The 17,658-nt window shown below is 38.3% G+C and overlaps 2 protein-coding genes across 2 annotated transcripts; both read right to left on the reverse strand.

The window, feature by feature from the left end:
• Positions 1-294: 294 nt before the first annotated feature.
• On the reverse strand, positions 295-4,555 carry LOC144636780 (uncharacterized). The gene is made up of 6 exons (XM_078495981.1): positions 4,185-4,555; positions 3,058-3,102; positions 2,391-2,566; positions 1,204-1,540; positions 491-535; positions 295-395 (listed from the first exon to the last, which is right to left on the reverse strand). Exons 1-5 carry the CDS (start codon positions 4,516-4,518, stop codon positions 492-494), a joined length of 936 nt encoding a protein of 311 aa, XP_078352107.1. The 5' UTR covers positions 4,519-4,555; the 3' UTR covers positions 295-395; position 491.
• A 7,318-nt stretch (positions 4,556-11,873) lies between these two features.
• Positions 11,874-16,495, reverse strand: LOC144636778 (uncharacterized). The gene is made up of 6 exons (XM_078495976.1): positions 16,144-16,495; positions 15,511-15,555; positions 14,622-14,797; positions 14,074-14,401; positions 13,661-13,705; positions 11,874-12,110 (listed from the first exon to the last, which is right to left on the reverse strand). The coding sequence occupies exons 1-5, from the start codon at positions 16,493-16,495 to the stop codon at positions 13,662-13,664; spliced, it is 945 nt and encodes a 314-aa protein (XP_078352102.1). The 3' UTR covers positions 11,874-12,110; position 13,661.
• Positions 16,496-17,658: the final 1,163 nt, after the last annotated feature.

The following is a 17,658-nucleotide window of genomic DNA, read 5'->3' on the forward strand; positions in this document are numbered from 1 at the left end:
GGAAGGATAATTTCTCTGGTTTTTTTTATGGCCAGCTATTTCTTTAGATTCCCCGCGAAAATATTCTGCTATCCCTAAACAGCGTTTTAAAGCTAGCCAATGTCGCCCTCCCTCGCCTTCCTCCCCAATAAAAAATCGAATGTTTCTATTAATGTTATTCAACTGGTTTGAGGTCTGTGTAGGGGTGATATTGGCCTTTTTATTGTTGTCAGAAAATGGCCAGGTCAGGCCATACCAAGTTCTCTTTGAATGCCCTTGAATCGGAACTTTAGCTAAATAACTAAAAAGGCACAATTCCCAAATTATTTGTCTTCTTTATTTGAAGTTTTAATCATTTCTTTGGCTATTTTTTCGAATGCAAAGTTTGCTGTTTCCCCTTGTCTCTTGTCTCAGTTCTGAAATTAACAAAAAAGCAAGATCAAACAAGATGGAAAATGCACCAAAATATTCGGAAATAAAAAAAAAACACTGGGTAAGCTCAATGTGTTACCTTATTGCAGGAAAACTGCAAGCACATCTGCAACTGCAACATTAGCTGTTAAAAAGATTAAATAAAAAAAGTTCAGTGACGCGCACTAATTAATATCATTCAATGTACCCATCAAAACAATGACCAAAACGTTTGCAGCGGGCGAATTTCTCTCAAGTTCTGATATTTAGATAACTATGATTGCCAAATGTTCCATGGTGATTTTTTCAGCACAATGTTGAAAGTAAAGATAGTTTGACCGTTATGCACTTGGCTGGGCATTTTCTAACATTTTTCATTGAAAGCAATCACTCAACCTTTGGGAGGTCCAGACATCTAAAGCCAGTGATGTCATGATGAGTTGTGATGCCAATACTATATAGTGGAAAGATAAAGCATTAGTTCTTGTTCTTCTTAAAGTCCAAGCACTTAGTGCGGGAGTTGGTTTGTCGGTGTTCTCGTTTCTAATGATCTTGTGTCCAGAGCGTTAAGTCCTCTCGAAGCTCAAAACCTCCGGGCACAAGAATGTCTCGCCTCAAAGTCCATTCTCGACCTTAGAGCTGCCTGCCCTCTTTCTTAGCCGGCGGGGGCCTTTGCACGAGGAAAAGGTGGCTCGAGGGACACATGATCCGATTGGCTTGATTTTAAAAAAGGGAATTTAAAATCTAGCCAATCAAATTGCTTGTCCCCAGATCAGAATAATGAGAACAAAGGACATAATTATCAAGCCTCACCGTTTGTGCTCCATTTGGTATAGGTGGACCGCTTGCTGTACAAGACTTTGTTCCTGTGAGAAGCGCTGGTTTCCCAAGAGCACCCTCCACCTGCGGTTACAAGCCACCCAGCATCATTACCACATCCGCCGTAGTTTCTGTTGATAAAGAAACTGCGACAGAAGGCTTTATAGCGCCAGCCCTGTATGGAGAAGTAGTTCCTTGGCTCGGTCTTTACATCAGTCCATGGAGAGTTTTTCAGTTTATCCACAGAAAACCAGTTTAACTTGTTAGTCCCTGATGCGTCAAAGACCAGCTTCTTTTTAGCAACAGCTCCTTCGTATAAGATCACTTTTGCCTGTTGAAAGAGAAACAAGGCGAGCTAGGATCTAAAAGCATAACCCAGTGGTTAACCGATTGCCTTACGTGCAATCTTATTGGTCGTTTTTAGGGCTTCTTCAAGATTAACAATTCATAAAAGAATAATGGAGCAAGAAAAGAAAAAAAAATCTGAGACACCGTTTTTTAGCGGAGCCCCCAGGGGCCCGAAGGGCCCCAGAGGGGGGCCCCCAACCCAAAAAAAATTGAAAAAAAAAGGAAAAACATATTTATTTTTGTCTTGCTGCGCAGCCGCGGGCGCGCGGGGCGGGTGCGCACTTCAGAAAAAAAAAAATTTTTTTTTTGGGTTTTTTCCCTGGGGGGGTTTTTTTTGTTTTTTTTGAGAAAAAAAAAAAAAGGGGAAAAGGAAAAAAAAATAGACCAATATATGTAGATCAAATTTCAGACATAAAAGTTTAGGCTCTCATGTAAATTTGTTTTCAATTAAACCTAATGTTGCGCAACATCACAATTGCAAAAAAAAATGCTTATTATGGTCTATATCAATCCAAAATTACAATCTTTATTCAAAAAGCCTTTAGAAAATATATACTTCATTGGGGTTTCCATTGACGGTTTGCACACAATTCACTTGGAACGAAAAGGCCAATTTTCCTTCCGTGATACCTTAACGAAGCAAATTTTAGAGACTGTGAAAGATCATTGTCCTATATTTCACTGTCAGTGACTGTTTGGCTTTGTTTAAAGTATTTCTGAGTGCGTGTTGGTCGGTCGTTGATTGATCCTATCTTTCGATACTGATAATGCTAATAAAAGAGACTTAGGGTATTATTTATTCCTCAAATAGTGAGTGTTATTTCTGTTTTAACCTGAGATGGATTAAAAGTCTGCCAGTTCATCACCACTCGGTTCTTGTAGTGATCTTTATGTCGATTTGTGACGTCAAGGGCTGCTGTTACTAACTCGGCGGAGGCCTGGTTTGAGTTATACAAGTCCCACACCTTCCTGTCAACACCGCTGACCACTTTGAATACCAAGGTCCAACCTGGTGATGAATAACATGAACTACATGATGAGTTCAACAAAGATCGTTGGTTGCTCAACACTCGTCATCCACGAGTTTGATGTTTTTTGTTTTATTCTAAAGTTCCGAATAATAAACCTAAAGTCAGATAACATATTCTGCCCTTGATTATAGTAAAAGCAACCCGAAAGTAAAAAAAAATCGTCGATTTCCGAAGTTGACCTAAAGACTGACAGTTGACTAAAGTCTTTCGAATATTTGCGAAGTTGTTCCCCAGTCTTCCGAAGATTTTCGAAACTGACCCGAGGTGTAGCGAAGATTTCCAAAGTTGACCCAGACAAACGGAGACGGCATAGTCTTTTATCTCATGTTGAGTTTTCGGCGACAAACAAATTTGACTAAAAGCCACAAGGCCGCATCTTTTGTTTTCACAGCTGTATTTGTTTTTGTCTATCGGCGGCCACTTTTGCATGAAAATAAGAAACTAACAATGTTTAAAGCTATCAACTAACCTCCTGAAGCCATGTCACAATAAACTGGAAAAGAATCCTGGCTTCCTGTTAAAGATAAAAGCAGTAATCAATGTCTTTAGCTAGAAATAGAAGCCTACTAGCGAAGAGCCATACACAATCTTTTTTTTTTATAAGAATCTAATTTATAAGAATATCGAGGCTGAAATTTGCGAATTTTTAAGAATCATCTTAAGAATAAACCCGAGGCTGAGCATTTCCCGGGGGGGGGGGTGAAAAGAATATAGTTTTTACGTTGAAACGAAATCAGCGTATTTTCATTTCCGTCACTTTATATACCTCTGTGAGGAATGCCCCTTAGTTTATATAATTAAAGCCAAAACGGACTCCAGGCTGCAACGAAAAGCAATGGTACATGTACACAATGTAACACGATACAGATCTGGACATTTCCAAACACTTATAATTGATTACCCAATACTTGCTAAAACAGCAATGTCAAACGGTATTTTCTAAGAATGTTCATAGGAATATTTCAGCCTTAAAATCGGCAGAAAAATAAGAATGTTCAGCCTGGGTCGGAATAAACTGTATCCCTACCCTCTTATATACCTGAAGCCTGAAAAAGAGTGTACACCTTTCGGGGGAGATCCCATATGCGATTTTAGGGAGTACCCCCCCCACGGGGATGTACACTGCAATTTTAATCGCTCTTGGGTAAAACTCGAGGTCGCGCATGTAAACCAGCCACAATGCGATTCGGTCGTGATTTCAGCATAATATCGATCCTTATGAATTTATAAGGCATGTGAAAAAACTCTGTTATGAAACCCACAGTTTCTACATGTTATTTTTTAATAGATCTTCTAGCGATAGCGTGCTAAAATAGCGCTTAAAAATTGCAGCTGGCTGTGGCTCGTGACAAGAATTGCACTAAGAATTGGGTGTGTAAATAGGCAAAAGCAGTGCGCTTTGTGTGGTATCATGTAGGCATCATGCATAACCTTTGAGTTGAACGTTATTTGCCACATTCTATATTGGAAGTTCTGACCTGACTTGAAAGCATCATGCTTGTATGGCGCGCTCACGCAAAATTTACGGATACATGTATATCCAAAGTTCTAAGAAATACCATTTCCATCAAAGTGTTAAATTAAGAATCTATTTACCTTGAAGGTGAATCCAGTAAACTCCATTGCTGAGCTCGTGTTGTCCCGCTTTGTTCAGGATATCTTTACAGGAAAGTCCAGGGATATTCTCCGTGCCGTATTCGTCTTCAAGGACAACGGTCTTCCATTTGCTGCCCAAGCAGACATAAATCTTTCCATTAGTGTACTTCAACGCCCCGGCATGTGCCGGTCTATTGCAGGCACACGATTGGTCCCCCAGCTTGAAGATCGTTGGAACCTTTTGGTTACAATCAAGCGTTTCTTCTACGCACATTTGGCCGCTCACTCCCGCCACTAAGAAGGCAACGCTCAAGATTCGTACAAAAGCGTTCATTGCGATATGGCTCCGTGTAATTTTTGTGAGATTTTAAAATTGCTCGTGGTGTTAAAAAGAAAATTCTAAGCAGTAATTTAAACAGCTGTAGGGGGCTAGTTTGTGATCAGGTGGGATGTAAAAGTAATTAATTGTTTACTGTCAGGTAAATTAATCACTTTACTCATTCTACAACAAATTAAATTGCAGGAAATTTTCTTTCAGTTTAACAGCAGCCCTGTAACTTTATACACTTTTCGCTTTAAATAAGTTGACTTGATTGGTGTGTAGTTTGCCATCTTTTTTGACAAGTTATACGTAAGCTGCAAATTCATGCAATATTTCGCATGTCTAACAGAGCGAACTTTATATAGAACGAATTATTTCAGACGCAACTAGGAGGAATAGGCAATCTTAGATAATTTAACGGTTTTTGAGAAATGTGAGGAAAATGTTTTTTTTTTGGGATGCCTAAGGACATCCTAGTTGTTTTCAGGGTGCGTGTGTATTTCCCTTGGGAGTCAGGATAATTGGATTAACAACCGAAATAACCAATATGAGCTCGAGGATAACTGGTTTTGAAAGGTGATTAATCGATTGTTTCTATTTTCGTGTTCAGCTGCGTGTAAACAAAAGCGCTTAATGCCGTGTTTACATTCAAACGTTTACTGCGGTTTAAATTGAGCGTGGTCAAATTAACTGAACATTACCGCTTTTACCGTGGTTAAATTTCCTTTGTCTTTTGCCGCATTTACGTACTGAGGTATAATTGATGTTTACATTGACCGAAAATTTACCTAGGTAAGTGAACTCTTTTACCGCGGTAAAATCCCAAGTGTAAACACGGCATTCTTTCAATAAACCCAGGAATAAACCGCCCACACTAGCTTACATCTAAATTAGTCAGTAACAGTTGGACTCTCATTCCTCATTTCTTAGGACTTCTTAGAGCGACTCGCGGTAATACGTCGACTATGGCAATATGATGAGCACAAGCGAATTCTTTTTTTTTCCCTTTATATGAGAGCTAATTTGCCGTTGCGTCAAATGTCTACACTTTCAGTGCGTTGCTAATTAAATTAGCTAAATCAGTAACATGCCGCCGACTTTTCCCAATAACATTTAATCAATACAGTACTGCATGTGCCTTAAAATTTGAAAAAAGTGTTTGTTTGACGTAAGTAATAATTAACAATTAATTTAAAATTAATTAACAATCAGTAAACACGCAAAGAGCTCGCTTTATATTTTTCGCCAATACATCGCTTTATTCGAACTTTAAAAGCATTGTAGTCGCCAAAATTGTCAATTTTTTTTTGGAGTTGCTGAAGATTATCCTTTCGATATTTGAAGAACATGAAAAAAGAGTTTGTTTGGATAGTATACATGCTGTGTAAATAGTTGTCATCGAATCCAAAACAATAACGTTTCGTTCCTCAGGAAACCAGCCAAAAACAGCAACGCGACGTTTCTCTAGAGCCTTATTTTAAAAGTATTTTTTTATAATGCACAGTTCTTTCCTTTAGAATAATTCTAGGAAACATCAAAGGAAAAAAATTTCTGCGGAATAGTTTGAATAATAATATCCAATATTACAAACTTACAAATAGCTTCTTGAGAAAATATTCCTTTTCCATTGGAGGAGGTTGCCATTCGCTTGCCGGTCACCATATATAAATATAGTTGACTACCAATTTCAAGAAATTTCTCCGAGTTTAAGTCTTTTGTCGATCTTATTTTTTTCGCTCCTAGCGAGGAGTGCCGCGATTGAGACATGCACTTTACCCGAGGGACAATAAGAGGGAGGCTTATCAGGTTCTGTACAGTGGTACTCCCCTTTAGTGTGTTGTAAAGGCACCTTGAATTAATTTATTGAGATGTCGTTCATGTTTACGTCCTTCGATGTTCTCAGTTTTAAATATCCCATCCTGAACTATATCAGTGACGGGAACACTTTGGCGGCTGAAGTCTTTCGCTGTTGCCCTTACAATAAAAAATACTATAACGGAACTCTTCCAGCCAATGTAGTCTACGGTTTATTATAAAGCATAAAACATTTTTACGACATCCCCATTTGTTGCTAATTTTCCAGCAACAAATCTACTTGTTAGTTTTGAAAACATGTTTCTGCAGCTACGTCTGACATCGTGATCTGAAACATGTACGTTGAGTTTGAATATTTTTTAATATTTTGATTATTTAAATATTCAAAATCTTCAACGTAGATATTGTAATTAATCATGACAGACGTAAAAAACATGTTTTTAAAACTGCTAAAAAAATCCTTTTTCCTAAAATCATCACTTCTAATCAGTAACATGCGGCTGACTTTTCCCAATAACATTTAATCAATACAGTACTGCATGTGTCTAAAAATTTAAACAAAGTTTAATCAACACAAAAGTGTTTGTTTGACTTAAGTAATAATTAACAATTAATTTAAAATTAATTAACAATCAGTAAACACGCAGAGAGCTCGCTTTATATTTTTCGCCAATACATCGCTTTATTCGAACTTTAAAAGCATTATAGTCGCCAAAAATGTCAATATTTTTTGGGGTTGCTGAAGATTATCCTTTTGATATTTGAAGAATTTTTACGGCATCCTTATTTGTTGCTAATTCAGTTCTAGCAACAAATCTTCTTGCCGGGTCTTCTTGTTAGTTTTGAAAATATGTTTCTGCAGCTACGCCTGACATCGTGACATGAAACATGTCCTTTTTCCTAAAATCATCACTTCTAACCCGATTGGTTGCAGTGGACATGGGCATTGGGAGGACGTCAATTTTTTTCTGGAGGGAAGACTTAGAACTACACAAAAGTACTCCTACATCGCTCATTCGAGGCGTCGATTTGCACAGAGTTTTACAAGGCAGGTTTCAATTTCTGTGTAATGAATATGTGAAACTGATCGTTAAGTCAAAACGTATAAAGGACAGACTTCACTATTTTTTTTGAAAGCTTTATTTACTTCAGTTATATCACTGATTTTAATTATGATTATTATTGTAAGGCACAACATTATTACTAAGCGTAAACAAGGAAAACGGATCCCTTATCCTAAAGAGTACGTGCGCGGCAGCCATGTTGGACGACTACAGCAATCAAAATCAAATCTACTGCCACATCAGGTTTCTTCACTCTGGTCACTGGTCAGGTGTGCAAATGAGTTGTAAATAGGTTCTTCTAGAATAAAAAAATAAATAAATTAGTGTCTCCTCTGGGAGAATAAAGCCATAACCAATGTCATTAACTCTATATCCTCTATAGTTACCATAATCCAAGTCAATTGACTTCCCAGCAAAATTCTTATTCTTCATTTCTTGTAACATCTTTCTCACTTGGTCTTTAGTAACAGTCGAGAAAATTGCTGAATGCTGATTGGAAAGCAGCAGACAATTAACTCTGGGTGAGTACCAATTACCCTTTTTTCCGAAGTAAGAACGAAATCATCCGAAGATTTCCGAAGTTGACGCGAGGTCATCGAAACGTCCAAATTTGATAAGGAGACTTCCGAATATTTCCGAAATTAGCCCGGATACTCACAGAGATTTACGAAAGTAACCTGTAGTTTTCTGAAGACAAACCGTGGAGTTATAAAGCTCACTGTTATTTGAAATATGCTTTTCGTCAATTTTGTGGTATATACTATAAATAAAAAATCGCACGACCTTCTCATACAACTCGTGAAAAATAGGGTCTCATACTATTGTTTTAATTTGAAAGTACTCAAATTGCACCCGCCCAAAGGCTCGTGCAATTTTCAGGACTTTTAAAACATCACTCCCTGTATTCGAGGTCGCGCGATTTTCGATACAAATAAAACACCACGCCAATTCTATTATTTTCTAGTAGTAGCAATTTTACACAAGTTGATTTTAGGAGGCTCGATGTAGTTTTTTTAGCCGAAGGTTAGTTTTTAAAATTACCTAGGAAGCCAATGTTCGATTTTTGCCAAAATGCACCATAACGATCAAATATGACCAAATTTTAATTTTTTACCGTCACTTAGTCACAACAGTTACCATAGCAACGATTGGCGTTTTCTTTTGTTCTCAAACAAGCTTGATTTTCTCGAAATCTAGATTTACTCTTGTTTTTTTTTTTATATGTTAAAGTTAAGTACATTGACTAACTGTTGACGAAATTTTAGAAAAATCTGTAAGAGCGTTAAAGATGAATTACAGTCCGTACTGCGCAATCTCGGCTGCAATGTTTATGTGAGCCTCACAAACAAAGCAAAACTAAAAATTACATGACAAACTTACCTGTTTCTTCATTATTAACGCCAGATATCCTTGCAGAACAAATAATAACAAGTAGAAGAACCTTGACGCTATTTCAAACCGACGTTTCAGCTCATCGGAAATTCTTAAACGATGCGAACTGTAATGGCGGACTAAAAAACTTCATGTATGCTGTCAGCGAAGTGTAACGTTTCAACGAATTCAAAACAAAAACGAAAACAAACCCCGAGTCTGCGCAGTACGGACTGGAAATCAGCTTTAACAAGAAAATCAAGAATGAATTTTTTTAGAAAAACACCGTTTTAATATAAAATAGGCGCTTTAAAATTGTTTCGTATTATTTGAGCACAGTTACTCTCACTGAAATATAAATACTTACACCATCAAAGACCATTAACTAAAAGCGAAAGACTTTTTGCTTTAATCTGTTAAAATATATCGACTGCCGATTGTAAGAAATTATAAGAAAATACCAAAAACTTCATTCTTGATTTACTCTAAAACGCTCTAACAGATTTTCCTAAAATTTCGTGTACAGGTAGTAAATGTACTATACTTGAACATATCAAAAAATTAATACCAAGAGTCAATCTAGATTTCGAGAAAATCAAGCTTGTTTGAGAACAAAAGAAAACGTCAATGGTTGCTATGGTAACCTTTGTGACAAAGTAACAGGTAAAAATTAAAATTTGGTCATATTTGATCATTCTGGTGTATTTTGGCAAAAATCGAACATTGGCTTCCTAGATAATTTTAATTTTCAAAACATCCACCCTTCGGCTAAAATAACTACATCGAGCCTCCTTAAGGGAATTTTTAGCAGGTGTCATTTTTCAACCTTAGTCAATATTTTTTTTATACACCACTAACATCGACATGTTTTTAACTGAGACCCAATAAAAATGACGGTGGTACTCATCGTACTTTTTAGGGAATGAAATCTGTGGATTGGTACCGCCTTTAAAGCTTTAATGACCACCGACTAGGCCTTTCTCGATTATGCTAGTAAAACTGGCATTTAATGCTACTAGAAATTCTCGAATAAAGCCAAAAAATGCTAAAATAATGCCTGATTTCTTTAAAAAATGCCACTTGAATTCCAAAGAATGCTTTTTTTGATTTCAAACAAAACGTACAAACTCTTACATTATATGCTCATATCAGCAACAGGTAATACTGTAGTGGACTGTAGTGGTCGATCTCTTGCAAAAGTAATTCATATTTGCTGGGACTTCATACGGCACGAAAAATTAAATTTGTTAAGCATCTGATCTTTGTCAAAGGCGAGGTCAGATATGCTAATAACTTTGACTCTGACTATGACGCGCGTCAAAGGCAAGTCAAATAATTTATGTGTCAACTTTGACTAGATCTTTGTTGCGGGTCAAAGATGCAGTCAAATGTGCCAACAACTTTGACTCTACCTTTGATCGTTGTCAAAGGCGAGGTCAAATATTCTTATACCTTTGACTTCACATTTGACGCCCGTCAAAGCCGAGGTAAAAAATACTAATACCTTTGACTTCCCATTTAACACGACCACAAAGGTGAAGTCAAATATGTAACAGCTTTGATTATCTTTAATTCTTGTTAAAGGCGACGTCAAACATCTTACAACTAAATTTGACTTCACTTTTCCCGTCCTAAGGTCAACTAAATTTCCGGCATTTTAATAGAATATTTCTCCTCATCTGCCTCGTCCCCGGTCGCTCGCGATCGTTGGGGGAAAAGCTAGATAGAACTCCTCATACTCGCGACTCTCCAGAATACGCACTCAATCGGCCTTGGAAAAGCCTGTGGAGAAGGCAGTGATTTTTTCCCTTTTCTAGCGAACGCACTTACGTAAGCACTGATTAGGCCTGGGGACGAGGTGGACGGCTGTGGCAACCCGCGTTTCTTGGCGGGAAATCGCATTGCCAAGGTCTGTTGTGGCAGAGAAATTTCAAACTTTTATATTTTGAATATTTTTGAATAATTAATACTCAAATTCAACGTAGAATATTGTAACTGAAAATGGCAGTCGAATGTTGCTTTTAAAATAGAAGACGTTCTTTCCCCTAAATTCATCACTTGTATACTGCTACTAGGCTCTTACCGAAAGTGCTCGTAAAAAAAGCATAAAATGCTAAAAGAAGTGCTAACTTTTTGCCAAAAAAGTGCTAATTATAAAATAATGCTAATTAACAATTAGACTACGAGCCCGTTTCTATGAGCAAATAGTCAACGAGGCGCAGCCGAGGACATCGCTCAAGAAACGAGGGCAGCATAGTAGAAACCAAGGATTACAGTCCAAACCACAAAGTGCACGAAGAAAAAACAAGAAAATTACCGCTTAAAGAGCTACGCGAGCGCGCGACCACGGCGAAAGAAATCAGTGGGAGAACCAATCAGATTCGCGGATTTCCATTAGAACACAGCTGAGTTTTACTAAATTTTTTTAAAAGTGCTCGTGGGTAACATAAAAATGCTCACTTTTTTCCGATTTTATTTTTAACATAGAATATTACATTTTTTAGATTTTCAGTTACATTTTTCAACAATAAAATATAACGATCAATGTTTGATGTCAGAGTACGCTCTTGTGCTATCTCTGCATTGGCTGGCTGACTTCCATTGTTCTTCGATGACAACGTGGATGACGTCATCTTGGAACGAGTGTGATGGACTGGGGTGCTAGAAGGCAACCACTGACGTATCAAACCTATTCCCCAGGCCCCACGGCTCCTTTGACTAAAATGAGGGCTAATGCATCTTTGGACGCCATAAATAATGTCAGATTGTGCCTTTTAACACAAAATTAGACAAATAGTCAGTCGAAAATCCAAAATAATGCTAGCAGTGCTTTTTGGGATAAAATGTAAAAAAAAAAATGCTCGCGAAGCCAAATAATGCCAAAAAAAAGTGCTAGCACTTTCGGTAAGAGCCTAACTGCTACACCATTGCTTGCAATGAATATGGGTATTGGGAAGATGCTTTTGCTGGAGGATGCTTTTGCGACTAAGCACTACACAAACGTACCCCAAAATTGGCAATTCAAGGCGTCGATTTGCCCTAAGAGTTTTGCAAGGCTATTTTTTTGTGTGCTTATTATTTGAAACTGGTCGTTGAGTCAAAACCTACAAAGGACACTACTTTTAAAATGCTTTATTAACTTTATATCACTGATTGTACATGTGAGACACAATATAATAATAAGAAGCGTAAGCAAAGAAAACGGACCCCTTATCCTCTCCCAATCCTTGTTTTTTTAGCCATATGGCATCCCGCAACCCTGCGACTACAGCAAGCATAATCAAATCTACTGCCTCATCAGGTTTCCTCACTCTGGCCACTGGTCAGGTGTGCAAAAGAGCTGTGGAAATGTTTCTGGAATTAACGAAAAAAATAATACCTGTCATTAAATATTTTCAAATTGCTACGATCTAAGTCAATTGACTCTCGGCAAAATTTCTTATTTTTTTATGCCTTTATTAGAATACCTTTCGCACTACTGTTTTAGTAAACTACTTACAGTGGGAGTTAGAAGTACAAATTAATACGTGGGAGTACTCTAAATTCGAATTATTCTTTCCGAAGTTAACACGAAGTCTTCCGAAAATTTTCGAAGTTGACGCGAGTTTTCCTAAGCCTTCCAAGGGTCTCTCAAAGATGTCCAAAAATGATACGGAAACTTACGAATTCTTCCGAAATTGGCCCGAAGACTAACGGAAGTTTAAAAAATTTTAAACTGGAAGTTAAGGCTGAAGACAAGCTGAGGAGTTAAAAAGCTTACTGTTACAGTGGAACCCCGATATAACGATCTTCGATATAACGATATTCCCGATATAACGATGAATATTCTATGTCCCGGCAAAAGTTACAGTAAAATGTATGGCTGGACAGAATCCCGATATAACGATCTTCGATATAACGATATGGATCCCGATATAACAATGAATATATTATGTCCCGGCAATACGTAAAATGTATAGGACGGAACCCCGATATAACGATTCCTCGATATAACGATATAAAGGTTTTTACTGCCCCCTTGGCATATCGTTATATCGGGGTTCCACTTCGGGTGCTTTAAAACAAAGAAAAAGTATGCTTTTTTGCAATTTCGCTGTAGAATTCCGCTTATAAATAAAATATCGCACGACCATCTTATACAATTCGTAAAAAATAGGTACTCGAATCGTTTTGAAAGTATTCAAATTTTCCTCGCCCAAGGGCTCGTGCAATTACGAGAAATGTCAAAACAATATTTCAAAACATCACTCGGACCCACTTGCATTCTGGGTGGAGGTTCAATCGCTTTGAAGGTAAGGTGACTATGGGGAGCGAGCCAACTTATTTCCATATATTAACAGCTCGGTTATTTTTGCCTTGCCTACCAGAGACAAGTTGACACAAATACGGAACATGCGCAAACGCTAAAAACTGCCAAAACAAAATGGCGGATAATTTATAATCAAATTCGGCGTTGAATCCGTCAAAAAAATGGCCTTAAGGTCGTCCAAATTTTAGAAAATGTTTAAAAACAACTCTCAGCAGTCTTTTGAACCAAGAGGGATTAGTATTGTTTCGGTTAACAGGGACAACGTTTTTCATATAAGCGCTGCCTCAGTAAAAGATGACTCGGGGGAGCGGGTAAGCTTGCTCCTACCAGGAACAATTCTCCTCCATATAAACAGGCCCTGGCTGATATTTTGTGTTAGAACATTTTTTTCAGTCACAAACATACATTATAATATACACGCTGATTTTAGCGACTGATTCTCAACATGCTTCATTCTGCATTGTAATTTAGAATGCTCTCCTGTCTTTAGTCAAACCCTGAAGTTCATTGTTTGGTTCGAATTTGGGTTCAAATGCTAATTTAAACAAACTCCAGTTACATTCAATAAATGTTTACCAGAATACTCATTTGTTACCTTAACGCAAGTAAACTACCATTGTATCTGCAACTCCGACATTGCCTGCAATGTAAAACGAAATAGTATTGATGTGTCAAGCAAACCAGCCCCTACACTTAGTCAATTACTGTTAGTATCATGTAGTAATAATTTTGGATCATGAAACAAATACACATTCCAAATGAACTTAACATCAAGATGTTGAATCCCAATGCAACTGGTAGGAGTCGGATTTTCGTATTTTTTTCCCGAAATAAAAGGACTTCTGGCGAAACAACTACATCAGGTTTCTGACCTACCATAGTCTTAGCTAAAAACGAAGAAAACTGATTTTTCAACTCCTGCCACGAAATCAAGAGTTTGCTCGGTTTTTCCTGATCGTCGTTCTTAACATCATGGACGTTAATGATGGACAGTGTTGTTTTACTTACCGTACTGGTTCCAATTGGTGTGACCGGGCTGATTGCTGTATATGACGGCGTTTTGGGCGTGGTGCGTTTCCCATGCACAGTCCGACCCAGTGATCACCATCCAGCCGTCATCATTACCACAGCCACCATATGCACTGTTGATGAAGAAGCTGCGTCTGTACTGTGGGTCAATATCAAATATGTTCCGCGGCTCGGTAGGGAGGTCATTCCAGGGGAGAGTGGCTTGGTCCAATTTGTCGAACTGGAACCAGTTCAGCTTGTCTGATCCCTGGGCGTTGAATTTCAGCTCCTTGACCGCACTTCCTCCTTTATAAAGCGCAACCCATGCCTGTTAGAGGCAAGAATATACAATTCGATACCATACCATCCGTTTTGAATAAAAAAAACACTTCCTGCTACAATGCAGATGAAAGAAATATAAAAAAAAACTTTAGTGCGCTTTAAGTTCTCCTGAGTTTTAAAATTGGGTAAATAATTCTCTGACACGCTAATTAGGTCAGAGTGTTTCCTGGAGCACTTAAGCCATGTTTAAGTTACATTCTGCTAACCTCAGACGGGCCGAAGGCACCCCAGTTCAAAACGATTCTGTTCTTGTAGTCGTTTGGGTGTTTGTTAGTGACATCAAGAGCGTCCATTTCGAACTCAGCGTATGTATCAGCTGACTTGTAAGCGTCCTGTGCAAGTTGATTGGCGCCGGTTACCGCCTTAAATATCATGGTCCAGCCTAGTGAGTAGCAAAAAAAAAGTAACATGTGGACATTAATCGTGCTCCATTGCAAATCCACGCGTTTGATGGTTTTGTTTCAAATAAATTGGTTCTCTCATCGATGACTAATTAACCAGTAAACGCAAGGTTTCTATAATTAGCAAAGTAGGGTTATAGAATAGTGCGTCACTGAAGACGTAGGTCTCGGAAAATTTTGGCCCGAACTCAAAATCTCGACTTTTAAAACAAGCGTCTCGGAATCCCTGGCTTGCTAAACATTGACTCGTCTCGAAGTCTCGAATTTCAATTATTTGGATCTCGAAATCTTGAAAATTGAACCCGATATTTACGTGAGCTACAATTTTCGGGGGCAAATTTAGCTTAAAATGAAATGCAGACGATGACTGATATTACCATTAGCAGCGCGCGGTAAATAACTAAAAAACAGGATTGAAATCTTTTTAAAAAATAATAAATATGTAAGTAGTGATATCGTCAATGTATTGTTTAATATTATAATATTTATAGTTTCTCTGGTACATATGAATATACATTTCTTTTAATTTTTAAAGGGAATACCAAATTAGACCTCATGTCACCCTTGTCAAGATGTAATTTTATTGTTTCCTTTTCTAGTCCTACGTCTTAAATAAAAAATTATGTTATGTTATCGATAGGCAACCATTTTTTAACAAAAGAAAAAACCAGCTTTGTAAAAGCGTTCAACAAACCTCCAGAATCCATGTCACAATAAACTGGAAAACCATCCCGGCTTCCTGTTAAAAAATAAAGTAGTATTTATAAACGTTTACAGCTAATAACCGAAATCTACTTCCAGTTTTAATGCGTTTTTTGTCGCGCCAGATTAAAACTTCAGATCGCTCGTGTAATCCAGCTACAATGCGATTCGGTGGTGACTCTTGCGTTATATCGCCAGAATTTATTAAAGCAACACCCATCCTAATGAAGATGGGGGTGAGCTGGCCCCACGAGTCTCTCGTAGCTCAGTTGGTTAGAGCGTCCAACCGGTATCTGGGAGGCCATGGGTTCGATTCCCGTCGGGGACTCAGATTTTTCTTTGTTCCACGCTCATGTCATTGTTGAACAACTAACCTTCATTACTTATCACCGAGCTTAAAATTTACCATCTTTGTTATTTACGAACGCCATCCTAGTTTATAAGACGTGTGCATTCTCTGGTACAAGACCTATGTTTATTTCATCACGTTCCTAAAAATCATTAGCGATGTCGCGGTCAGATTATACCCTCAAATGGCGCGAGCACGACAAACATTGCAGTAAAATCGCAACGTCACCATATTTGTACGGCGCGCAAACGCAAAACTTACAACATACACTTTTACCTCGCAGACGAATCCAGAAAACTCCATTGCTAAGCTGTTGTCCTGCTTTGTCTAAGATATCTTTACAAGAAAGTCCAGGGTTACTCTCCGTGCCGTATTCGTCTCCAAGCAGAACTATCTTCCATTTGCTGCCCAAGCAGACATAAATCTTTCCATTAGCGTATTTCAACGCCCCGGCATGTGCCGCGCTATTGCAGGCACACGATTGGTCCCCCAGCTTGAAGATCGTTGGAACTGGTTCGTTACAATCAAGCGTTTCTTCTATGCATGCTTGGCCACTCACTCGCGCCACTAAGAAGGCAACGCTCAGAATTCGTACAAAACCGTTCATTGCGATACAGCTCCGTGTCATAAAGCGTTCACAAAAGTTGGACAATGAATTCTAAACAGATAGAGAGGAATTATTAAGTAGAAATTTAGACAGCTGCAGGCTATTGTGTGATCAGGTGGAGAGTGAATAACACTAGGACCTTGTTTTCAGGTAAATTATTCATTTTTATTCACCACACAACGAAAGTGCACGAAAATCTATATCGGTTTAGCAGCGACCCTATATCTATAAAATATATATTATATGTCTAATATGTATCATAGATACCTCCAAATAAGTTACATAATAAGTTATAATTAGTTACAGAGTTTGCCATCCTTTTTGACAAATTGCTACTTATTATTATTAATCATGAATCGTTCATTCAAATCAGTAGCTTGCGTAGCAGGCGCCGTAGTTTCGAGCTCGCGTATGAGAAACGCGAAAGGCGCGAGGGGGCCACGCGAGGAAAAAATTCTCGAGCGGCTTTCTGGCGATTGCGCACTCTTTTAAACGCGCTACAAAACGTACACGGAGGTCTGCTACGCAGGCTATTCATTCAGCGTAGCACTCAGTTTCGAAGTAAAAAAGATTTATTTACGCATGGCTTATAATTGCGGCCCATTCTGCTATTGGAAAACTTGCCCTTCTCGGAAGAATGGCGTCTTGTACAATAAGCTATCCACCTATACCAACTGGAACTCAAACGGTGTGGCTCTCATTATTTAGAGACTGTTTTCCGTAGCTCTCGTTTTCTTGCTTAGCAGTTTTGAATTGAGTGATCCTGAAGGTGATACATTCTTCGCGCTTCGAGGAGCCTAAATGCTCAGGATACGATGATGCTTATATATAGGATTATTAAAAACTAGCAATGGTATATTGCAATCTCCGCGTTTTGATTGGTTAACAGGCAATGGTGTATGGGCTCATATACCATTGACCACATATATGGTAGCCGATACGCGTCAACAAGAACAGCCGAGGAGCTCAAATATTGCAATTCTTTGCGTTTTTAATAAAACAGTTATTCCACTCGCGCTTGTTGGATATGAGATTGTTATAGCCAACTCGGCGCTACGCGCCTCGTTGGCTATCTGCCATCTCATATCCAACGCGTGCTCGTGGAATACAACGCATCACCAAGTTCTTGTATATTGATATAACAATGACATCACATATGACGTCACAGTCTTTAGTCACAGGAC

Source organism: Oculina patagonica, chromosome 13 (genome assembly GCF_052425735.1).
Source record: "Oculina patagonica isolate OP01 chromosome 13, crgOcupat, whole genome shotgun sequence".
Taxonomy (NCBI): Eukaryota; Metazoa; Cnidaria; class Anthozoa; order Scleractinia; family Oculinidae; genus Oculina; species Oculina patagonica.

Bases quoted from the DNA above. Each gene is read 5' to 3' on its own strand.
- LOC144636780 (XM_078495981.1), bottom strand. From the start codon at position 4,518: ATGAACGCTTTTGTACGAATCTTGAGCGTTGCCTTCTTAGTGGCGGGA. The intron at 1,541-2,390 runs GTTAAAACAGAA...CTCTTTCAACAG, and splicing joins AGACTTTTAATCCATCTCAG to GCAAAAGTGATCTTATACGA. The intron at 536-1,203 runs GTGAGGCTTGAT...TCTTTTTAACAG, and splicing joins TACCAAATGGAGCACAAACG to CTAATGTTGCAGTTGCAGAT.
- LOC144636778 (XM_078495976.1), bottom strand. From the start codon at position 16,495: ATGACACGGAGCTGTATCGCAATGAACGGTTTTGTACGAATTCTGAGC. The intron at 14,798-15,510 runs GTTTGTTGAACG...GCTACTCACTAG, and splicing joins TTGTGACATGGATTCTGGAG to GCTGGACCATGATATTTAAG. The intron at 14,402-14,621 runs GTTAGCAGAATG...TGCCTCTAACAG, and splicing joins GTGCCTTCGGCCCGTCTGAG to GCATGGGTTGCGCTTTATAA.